At 44.1% G+C, this 11160-nt stretch overlaps 1 protein-coding gene across 3 annotated transcripts; it reads left to right on the plus strand.

The window, feature by feature from the left end:
* Positions 1-1391: 1391 nt before the first annotated feature.
* On the plus strand, positions 1392-9708 carry LOC123507742 (protein PRY2-like). 3 transcript variants are annotated; one of them, XM_045260904.1, is made up of 5 exons: positions 1393-2102; positions 2224-2343; positions 3008-3127; positions 7671-7781; positions 8428-9708. In XM_045260904.1, exons 1-5 carry the CDS (start codon positions 1989-1991, stop codon positions 9097-9099), a joined length of 1137 nt encoding a protein of 378 aa, XP_045116839.1. In that variant the 5' UTR covers positions 1393-1988; the 3' UTR covers positions 9100-9708. The 3 variants fall into 3 exon arrangements, with proteins under 3 accessions (XP_045116838.1, XP_045116839.1, XP_045116837.1); XM_045260902.1 differs by having other exon boundaries at positions 1398-2102; positions 2224-2386; XM_045260903.1 differs by lacking the exon at positions 3008-3127 and having other exon boundaries at positions 1392-2102; positions 2224-2386.
* The last annotated feature ends 1452 nt before the right edge of the window (positions 9709-11160 follow it).

Consider the following 11160-nt stretch of genomic DNA (forward strand, 5'->3'; position numbering starts at 1 on the left):
AGTGGTGGTGGTGGTAGTAGTAGTAGATAGTGGTGGTGGTGGTAGTAGTAGTAGGTAGTGGTGGTGGTGGTGGTGGAAGTAGTAGTAGTAGTAGTAGTAGTAGGCAGTGGTAGTAGTTATAATAGTAGTAGTAGTAATAGAAGTAGTAGTTTTGATACCCATCCAACAACATTCACCCAAATAAAATTCATCCAAAAAAATCTAAATAAAAAAACATTCTATAACCCTCACCGTGAACCCACACACACACACACACACACACCACCACCACCACCACCACCGGAAAAGGAAAACAGTCTGCCCATCCCGTACGTTTCCCGGTATCACCCACACTTATAGACTTCTCATAGGGGCGAAGTTTCCGCCTCCCTGTTGGCTACACGCTATACAGGAAAGTGTCTATCACAGAGGGAGGGAAGGGTAATAGTCTACACGTATTGGGTGTACCCTGGGACCCACTCACGGCCTCCTTTAGGTGTAATAGTGCGCCTGTGTTCTATATCCAGGTGGGGTTCTGGCGAGGGTTACTCCGGCACTCACGATAACATAGCATCGAATATTTATTTATTGAATATTTATGTTGTCGATGGTATGTGTGTGTGTGTGTGTGTGTGTGTGTGTGTGTGTGTGTGTGTGTGTGTGTGTGTGTGTGTGACAGTTCATTAGGAAGCCACACACACACACACACACACACACCGGATTCGAGTCCCAGCGCGGCGAGGCAAATGGGCAAGCCTCTTAATGTGTAGCCCCTGTTCACCTAGCAGTAAATAGGTACGGGATGTAACTCGAGGGGTTGTGGCCTCGCTTTCCCGGTGTGTGGTGTGTTGTGGTCTCAGTCCTACCCGAAGATCGGTCTATGAGCTCTGAGCTCAATCCGTAATGGGGAAGACTGGCTGGGTGATCAGCAGACGACCGTGGTGAATCACACACACACACACACACACACACACACACACACACACAGACAAACACAGACACACACAATTGAAATATATATATATATATATATATATATATATATATATATATATATATATATATATATATATATATATATATAACCATACTGGAATTTTTCTATTTGCTATTAGGAAGGAAACTTAAAAATCGCTTCACGTATGCTAATGAGAATGTCTGCCGGAGTTCCGAGCGGTAAGAACCAAGTTAGCTGTAAGTGCGTTGCGTGTGCAGTGTATGGCGTGTATCGATCCACTCAGCATACCGAACAAATGAGTCCCCATGATCCGGGTTAGTATGACACGCCATGCCACCACGCCACCAAGCCAGCACGCCTCTCACCTCTCCTTCAGTTCACCCGACTCACTTCGACTCCTCCTCGTCTCCAAAAACCGAGACGTGGAGGTGGTGAGTGCGTGAGTGAGTGGCATTTTCCAGTGTGTGTGTGTGTGTGTGTGTGTGTGTGTGTGTGTGTGTGTGTGTGTGTGTGTGTGTGACGGGGAGGTGTGACAGGAAGCGGCAGTCAGTCAGTGGGAGGGAAGTGGCCGTGGCGGGCTGGTGGCGGTGACAGCGGCAGCGACACGTGCACCAAGCAGCAACGACAGCTAGTCTATCAGAGGCTGGAACAGACACAGACAGGCGTCCCGCTCGCCACACCAACTCAGCCTCGTCTCCCTCCAAGCAAGCAAACCTCGCCGCCATCGCTGCCTAAACTTAAATGGTCCCGAAATTGAAAGACGAGAAAAGTTCGCCGGTTAACGGGATTGAGTGAAGTGAGCCAGAACGCGGTGCGGAGTTAACCCAAACCTGATGATGAAGTGTGGGAAGCGTCCACCCATGATGGTGTATGGCAATGTGGGCGGGACACGTTGTTACTTGCCTCACTGAACGATGCCAGACATGAGTGAGAGGCGCCGTGGCCTGAGTCATGACGCAACCGCCTTAACAGCGCAGCTGAGGCAAGCCAAACACTCTAAGCACCACAGGCACGGCGTGGCGTGGGTGAGCTGCCCGCTGGCCTCCCTGGCATGTTCGCTGCTGCTGCTGCTGTCGCCGATGTGCGAGGCTCGGGGCAGGCTGGTGGACCCACCCTCTCGAGCCTCCATGTGGCGATACGACTTCAGCAACCCAGTGGACTTCAAGTGAGGACAGTTCCAAGGTGTAATGTGTGTGTGCGCGCGCGCGCGCGTCCACGTGTTTATATCTTGAGTGAAAGTGATCCGTATGTGTTTTTCCTGCTTAACATGTCCCTCTGTGTGGCAGCGACGACCGTGTGGACTGTGGAGGGTTCGCGCGACAGTGGAGGGAGAACCAAGGGCGGTGCGGTGTGTGTGGCGACCCCTGGGACCTGCCAGAGCCGCGTCCTCACGAGACCCGTGGCAGGTACGCCCGGGGGATCATAGTGCGCAACTACACGCAAGCACAGGTAATTACTACTGGGTTGAGCCGCGCTGCTAGCTTGGTAACGCCGCGGGAGCTTGTCACCACCGTTAATGGGTGAAGCGGTACTGTGGCCTTAGGCTACGCCTGTGACTCGTGGGCCCCTTCACACGCGCACACACACACACACACACACACACACACACACACACACACATTGTTAATGTAAAAGATATATAAAAAATAAATAAATAAATCCCATAACTTGAAAACAAGTCACCAAACCAAAAATATCCACGTTAAACTCATGTTCCAAATTTCTTCTATCACATTTTCTTTTACACATAATAATACGCTTTCTTTTCCTTCACATTCACTTGTCACGCTGCATTCAGAAATTACTACCGGTTTTTGAACATTTTATTGTTTCTACACGATCGTTTTCATCGCCGTTACTTTTTTTTTCTAGCAATATGTATTACTCGTACTTGTGTGTGTGTGCGTGTGTGTGTGTGTGTGTGTGTGTGTGTGTGTGTGTGTGTTTTGTCTTTGTCAATCTGTATTTTGACAAACTTCTGATGCTTCGTCTCTTACCAAATTATCATATATGTTTTTTCTGTGTGTGTGTGTGTGTGTGTGTGTGTGTGTGTGTGTGTGTGCGCGCCAGGCGGTGGTGGTGGAGGTGGAGGTGACAGCGGTGGGCAGCGGCCACTTCGAGTACCAGCTGTGTCCGCGAGCCAGCGCCTGGACACAAGAAACACAGCAATGCTTCACACACGCCCTCAAGGTAAGACCCTCGACCAATACTATCACTTTTCACGTATTAATTCATTTACTTTATCATTACCATTTATTTTCACTATTTTAAAGAGGCATGGGATGAGAATTGCTTGACGATTTGCTGTCAAACCTATTTTTTGTCATAATTAAGTTATATTATATTAAGTTATTTAATCCCTTCAATACTGACTCATTTTTACCTTGATTTTTGGGAATGATTAAAAGATTTTCTTTGCATTAGGAAAGATCTATGGAGGTCAGAAGATTAATGGCCACAGTCTTCACTATCCTAATCCCAACATATGTTTCTGAAGCTATACAAAATCGCCACATAGTAACCAGAATGAATATGAAAACGCGTCCTGGTACTGAAGCGATTAATCTAACTAAACGTAATATAACAAGATTTAGCCTTATCTAATACACCAGAAAAGGGTCTGGCTTGGCTGGTCAACCCTGATTGTTCATCTCTTTCATTGCCCTCACGTCGCTTCAAAAAGTTGGGTGATATAATTTTACCAAACGTAATGTAGGAAAACCTAACCCTGTTCTGCATAATAACAACTGAATCTGGATAGACTGATTTTCTTTTCTTCTTTTTTTTTTTATACCATGCTGTTGTTTACATGTTAGTCATCTAATTTAAAACTCAGTCTAATATACAGGGTGCTCCGTGAGTTACGATACACACTTCGGGATGCGATAGTTCAAGTCATTCTAGGTGAATAATACAACGTTGTGTTTTGCTTCAGTTTGTGAGAAATTAACATGGAAGAATGCAGTGCGATCTGGTGTACCTGGGCGGGACTCTTGCCCAACACCGCCACGCCGCCTCCCTACGTGCTGAGTTGTGGCGCGCGCCGCGTGGCATTACTTACCATTATTTGCTTATACTCCATACACTCTCTCATCGCGACAGTTTTCCATGGTCACGGAGACGACTAGCTGAGTTTTTAAGAAAGTTTCTTCTTATAACAATCTAGAAATCTTGCCAGTCTATCACTGGAACTATAAAAATACCTTTAAAAAAAAAAGTAGCTATCTTTGTCATTACATTCAGACCCTGCTCCACCAACTAGTGGCGCTCTGCAGAACTCAACTATGGTCTTTGGAAAGCAGTGATGATGAGAGAGCAAAGCGTTTCAGAATACGGGCCATGTCTGTAATGCACGCAACCAAAGCTTCACAGGACACACCAAATGACACACTGATTTTTTGTTTGTGTTGGTCAAGAAAATGTACAAATAACACAGTTAACACAGTGGTTGGAAACTCACCCGCTTCATGGAGAGCGGCCCGGGCGCGGCGGTGGGATCTTCACTTCTGGGAACGTCACTAAGGAGTTTAGATAATACGATATTCTTTCAAAGTGACGTCAAGTTGTTCTCTGTTTCTTGAATTCTGCCTCTTTGTGTGTCTATGTTTGCACTGCAGTGCCACGCGGGGCTTGGCACTGTATTGTCTTCACCGCGACACACAACAGTTAGCGCAGCCCATGCACTGTCCTCACTAACCTCACTGTCCTCACTGCCACAACGATACAATCACTCCCATCACGTCAAGGAATGAACAACATCATGCCATGCTTACCATCACCACATGAGTACCATGACCTTAATGTCACCACTCACTGTGACACACCTCTTCAGTCTTCACCTTAACAAAATGATAGAAACACTTTGACTGACGAAACGTAAGTTTATCCCTGAGGTATCAACATGTACACTGCGTGATGAGCGGGAGAGTTGCGATGTATGTTGAAAAGTACCGCTTAACAAACACTGTATTACTGTGTTCCTCTACATTTTTTTCTTTTTTTCATTAGCACAAACATTTAATCTTATCATTTGTTAACTGTTTCCAGTAAGGCTTTGGTTGACTGCCTACATCAGATGCAATAATGATTACTTATTGCCAGGGATGTACCGTTACAAAGACAAAGCTTCCTGAAAGACACCTGACCTGAATGCCGTGCCGCACCACTCCAGTACGTGGCAAGGTAGGATGGAAGGGAGGGAGGGGATGGAGGAAGGAAGAGAAGGGGTGTGGTATGGCAGAGGGAGGCCCACCCAAGCACTCAATTTGCAAGTACGTTATTTTCTCGCCAAATAAAACAAAATACAGCATATGTGTATAGAGTATTTTCGTCTTACAATCAACTGAACTATCAAATCCCTAAGTATTTACCTTAACTCACAGGACATCCTGTATAGAAAAAAAAAATAATATAATATCAATTCAAAGAGTATCTGGGTCAGCTGATTTCAACTGATTCTTCCCCATTTGTTTTTCGGAAGCTAAGCATTAACTATCCAGCTAAACAAAATCGAACCAAACCTAATTCTTTTTTTATCTACCTAAAAATGTGGCTGGTGCGGCTGATTTCCTCTGATATGTCCCACTTTGTCGTTGCTTACAAGTCCCTTACATCACCTGCCTGCCTTGCAAACCAACACATGTACAAAATTTTTAACCCAAGTAAACGTAAGCCAATGAAACTTAACCTTAGCTAATATAAAGAAGACCAATTCCACTGATTTCCTTTAAACTTTCTTGTACACCACGTCATATCAATTACTGCCGAGTTGCTACATATTACAAGCGCTGGGTTTGGGATAAAAATATATGTGCAAGGTGCTGAAAGGGCCACATTTTAGTGTTACCCTCTGTTAAATGTCAGCCGACCGCCTATTGGCCATGGTAGGCCGTGTAAAGACTAAATGTGGTCAGCTGGAAAAATCTTACATTATCCTTTACATTATCTTTTTGTATATTGGTATAAGAAATTCCTTTGTTCTGCCTGTCTAACACTATAACGGTCCCTTAAAAAATATGTCGCTCGCTTCAAGTTCCCGGTAGTTAATTCTTTCCATTTATTTCTTACTTCTCTTTTTTTACTTTATTTTGAAATACCTCGGAAATATCGCCTATACAAAAAGTAATGAGTGAGGCGCGTATCCTTGATCCATAACAATGCTATACCACGTGCTCCTTGTATCCTTCACAGTGACACACACACACACACACACACACACACACACACACACACACACACACACACACACACACACACACACACACACACACACACACACACACATTTTTATTATTGTTATTGTTATTCTTATTATTCTTATTATTATTACACAATTTTATTATTGTTATTGTTATTATTAATATTATCATTACTATTATTATTATTATTATTATTATTATTATTATTATTATTACTATTATTATCATTAATATAACACACGCACGCACGCACGCACGCACGCACGCACGCACACACACACACACACACACACACACACACACACACACACACACACACACACACACACATTTTCATGATTTTTATTCTTATTATTGTTATTATTATTATTATTATTACTATTATCATTATTACTATTATCATTATTACTATTATCATTATTATTATTATAACACACACACACACACACACACACACACACACACACACACACACACACACACACACACAGGAAAAAAGTCCGTGAAGAAAAGGATACTAAAATCACATAAGCAAACGTGTTTAGATTTAACAAATGTGATTGTTTTTGTTGTTGTTGGTGGTGGTGTTGATCTATATAGGCTCATTTAATATATTTTGTCAAGAGAGTTGCTCCTGACGGCCCCAATTGACTCCCCGCGCTACCTTCTTTACCCTGACGCAGTGTTCCTTACGTACTGGGAACAACAGCGCCACTTGAGGCGAGGACAAGTGTTCGTTGTGGCTGCTGTGTCGCCGGTGACCTCGAGCCAGCGGTTGGCGACCTTTGTGGTATAACAGCAGCTTTTTCCTCTCTCTTCCCTCCCCCACACCGACCATCCATCACCATATAGTGTTCCCCCTTAACCTGCCAGCGTGAGACTCAACCTTTAAGGCTTTACCTCGCCCATCATCTTTATTGTTCCCTTTATGCCAAAGCGACTCTGAACATGCCACATCTCGGCCGCTTGACGCTGAGAGGCAGCACAGTGGGGCCACACGCTTGCAGGCCGTGGCTGACACAGCGATACTCCCATGTCGCCAAAAGCATGCAACACCACCTCAGAAATATCCATACGAGCAAAGGTCAGGTTGACAAACTATACTCAGTCAGAAGGCGGCTTCTCAGTTTGCCCTTCGCTAAGCCCATCACTGGCCATCACTAATACATAACAATACCACAGCTAAGGTGACCCCGCCCTCATGACACTCAGGTGCCTCCCTCGCCACCCCAGCAACAGAATGGTCGCCATGCCAGACTCACTAACCCTGAACGTGGACGAGAGCATTGTCAAAACAACCGCAGTAAGGTCACCAGTGATCCTGATCTGCAGAAGGTACACTAACGTTAACGGAGGTAATCGTGGGCTCTCCCTTGGAACAACAAATGCTTCGCTTCACGTCGTAAGCGTGAGCGCTTAAGCACCAAACAGCTTAGCCGAGTCAGGGAAGCTTTCCTTGTTTTCCTACCAAGTGGCCGGCCAGCCATGGCCAAGGCCGCTCGAAGACAACTCAAGCAAGCAGTTTTCTCCCGCAGGATGACTTGGGCCGGAGCCAGATCCCCGTGAACGTGACCCAGAAATTTGCACGCCTGAGACACGTGCTGCGCCTTCCCCAGGAGGTGGTGTGCCTCGCCTGTATCCTGCAGGTAAGCGTGCACCGACACGTGCTCTCTTCTCCACACCTTTGTGTGCATTACAGTTTTGTCATCAGTCAGTTATCCTTTACCGTCTCAATAATTCATTCATTTCATAACGGGGCTCTGTGACCCTGCCTTCCGACTTGAGTGTCCTCCCCACTCTCTCTCTCTCTCTCTCTCTCTCTCTCTCTCTCTCTCTCTCTCTCTCTCTCTCTAGAGTCAGGACACTAGATGAATGATTTAATTTCATGTGATCTATATGGCGAGTCTTCATTACTGTAAAATTTTTTTTTCTTTTAGTAACAAATTGAGCACCAATTTGTTACTAAAAAAAAAAAAAAATAAAAAACTTTTACAGTAATGAAGACTCGCCATATAGATCACATGAAATTAAATCATTCATCTAGTGTCCTGAATGGAGAGAGAGAGAATGGGGGGGACAATCAAGTCGGAAGGCAGCCGTGAGATGGACCGTGGGGGAGATCAGAATGGTCATACCTATTATGCTTATTTCGAAGAACGGCTGCCATTCAAGGCAATGGTCACGGTCACGGGAAAAATCAAACGCACTTTGTGTGTGTGTGTGTGTGTGTGTGTGTGTGTGTGTGTGTGTAGCAGTAATGACACGCATACTGTACCTTGATGGCGCCCACAGTGGAGGTTTGTGAAGGGGGGACGCGCAGGCCGTGAAGAGTACCGGGCTTGTGCTGACGTTACCATCAGTCCCGTCTCCGCAGACGTCATCACCCTGAGCAGCACAGCTGTCACCACCACCACCACTGACACCACCACTACCACCACCACCACTTCTCCCGTCACTGACACCACCACCACCACTGACACCACCACTACCACCACCACCACTTCTCCCGTCACTGACACCACCACCACCACTGACACCACCACTACCACCACCACCACTTTTCCCGTCACTGACACCACCACCGCAACCACTGCCACGGACGCGGGCACGATCTCAAGTATCACAGCCAAGGAAGGAATCACTGAACCACTTCCTACAACACCAACAAGACAAAGCCTCACTGTTTCACACGGGTTCGCTTCCGCGTCCTCCTCACAGTCTCCTGACATCAACTTTTCTGGCTTTCTGCTCGCAACTCGCAAACCGGCACTCAATTCCCAGAGGCCACAGGGAGACGCGCCTCCCACACACACAAGAAGGAACGACCTGGTGCAGAATGACAGGAGTGACGCTGATAAGAGTGGCTCCAGGTCTCACCTCTCCGCCTCACCTCACACTGCCGCCATAACTACAATACTGCTGTTCCTTATCAATGTTCTTTGTTGTCTTTTCTCATCACCCTGAGTTGATGATATAGATACAAGTATATTTCATTCTAGAGTGTGTATAGATTTTGTGTGTTTAACTGCTTACCTTATGGCACTGTCAATAGGAAAAGATAATATATATAAATGAATAGTAGGTACTACTTTTTTTTTTTCTTAAATTATATAATAGCCTCTGCAATGAAGAGCTTAGGAATGAAAATGACGAAGTGCTTTAATCCTAGCTCACCCCTACTGTATCTTGGGATGGAAACGCTAATGTTACCTCAATATATTTACATACTGTGTCAGTAAATGAATAGCTACATCCCAGCATACTATTGTCAGCATGACCACGTACTTGTTGCGCGAATGAGTGATATTACGTAGACGACTTCCATTGTCTGTGCCTCACCATAGTGTTTTGCGTCAAATGCCTACCTACATTGTGTGAGCAAGTGTTAGTTGAAATATAATACAATGCTAACTCAACGTAAGAGTTTTTTTCTTTATCCCTACTGAGGAAATCATTAAAGTGTATTTTCTAAATCTCTCACTATCTGTGCCTCACTCTGCATCAAATGGCCTATATATACCTATATATCACAATGTGTGAACAAATTGTAATTGTAATACATTATTGATTAAACGTGAAAGTTTTTCGTTGTCCCTATTGATGAAATACACTATTGTTACTTCGGATACGTGTGTGTGTGTGTGTGTGTGTGTGTGTGTGTGTGTGTGTGTGACTTTCTTACACACAGGGTTCGTTTATTGGCGTGTAGTCACCATGAGACTGGTAACAATCCTTGGAGAAGGATAGGCTGGGTAGAATTTGTGAATTTTAATTCCTTGTGCAAGTGAATATATACAACAGCAGCGAATCCATGTTCTGATACAAGGAACAGATATTGTATGTTGCTCTCACTGTAATGATTACGAGTAATAAGGGAATAAGTGGAGAGGAAGAGGAAGACAATGAAAGATATTGTCCTTATTTTACGAATGACACAAAAGACGAACAGCACATGACCTGGACAAGGCTGCTTCAGTACACAGAATGAACAAGTTACGTAGGTGAGTAAGCCAGGTGAGCGAATCAAGTAAGTAAAACAGGTGAGTAGAGAGAGAGAGAGAGAGAGAGAATGATTCATAAAACTATGTGAACAAATCAAATGAAATTGGGTGAGTAAGCCAAGTAAAGCAAGTAAGTGACTCCAACGGAAAAAAAAAAAAAAGGTTACTAGATTATGTGAGCAAATCAAATGAAGCAGTAAATCAGTCGAGGTGATAAGGTGAGTAAGTTAAATAAAGGTAAAGTAGGTGAGAAAAAAACTGCATCATAAAACATAAGCATGTAGTATTTCATGAGTAACAGCTGGTGCACCATCTTATACAAATGTCAGAAAAAAATAAACAAATGCCTGGCTATGCAGCTACTGACAATTAGACAAGTTAAGTATTGATAGACTAACGCACTATGTATAATTGTAAAGGTTCTGCATCACTATATAGAAGAAACATGAGAAAACTGTAATACTAATTTGATCAGTTTAATTCCTATCCAACTTCTGTGCATGATACTGCTACGGACGAGGCTAGACAAATCAACCCCTTCAGTACTGGGACGCATTTTTACCTTGCGTTTTGGGTATGATTAAACCATTTTATTTACATTAGGAAGAGTCTATTGAGATCAGAAGATTAATGGCCACAATCTTCACTATTTTAATCCCACATAAGTTTCTGAAGCTTTATAAAATCACCAAATAGTAAGCAGAATAAATATGAAAACGTGTCAATGCACTGAAGAGTTTAAGCATTTATAGACTTCTGCATCTGACAAAGATCTTGGCATCACTTAATTAGTCTCAGTTTCAATATGTTGTGCGTATGGTTCCAAGTTGGGTTGGGAAAAGGATATGTGGGATGGCGGGAAGGAAAACTGAGTCTAGGATGGGAGTTTCCTGTGCATGTTTTAAGATGTGCGAGTGTTAACCCCTTCAGTACCATGACGCGCTTCCATATTCATTCTGGTTACTATTTGGTGATTTTGTACAGCTTCAGAAACTCATGTTGGGGATTAGAATATTGAAGACTG

Source organism: Portunus trituberculatus, chromosome 23 (assembly GCF_017591435.1).
Source record: "Portunus trituberculatus isolate SZX2019 chromosome 23, ASM1759143v1, whole genome shotgun sequence".
Lineage (NCBI taxonomy): Eukaryota > Metazoa > Arthropoda > Malacostraca > Decapoda > Portunidae > Portunus > Portunus trituberculatus.

Excerpts from the sequence above, each read along its gene's own strand:
- LOC123507742 (XM_045260902.1), top strand. The coding sequence starts at position 1,852 with ATGCCAGACATGAGTGAGAGGCGCCGTGGCCTGAGTCATGACGCAACC. Across the intron at positions 2,387-3,007 it reads GCAACTACACGCAAGCACAG|GCGGTGGTGGTGGAGGTGGA; the intron begins GTAATTACTACT and ends TGTGCGCGCCAG. Across the intron at positions 3,128-7,670 it reads GCTTCACACACGCCCTCAAG|GATGACTTGGGCCGGAGCCA; the intron begins GTAAGACCCTCG and ends TTTCTCCCGCAG.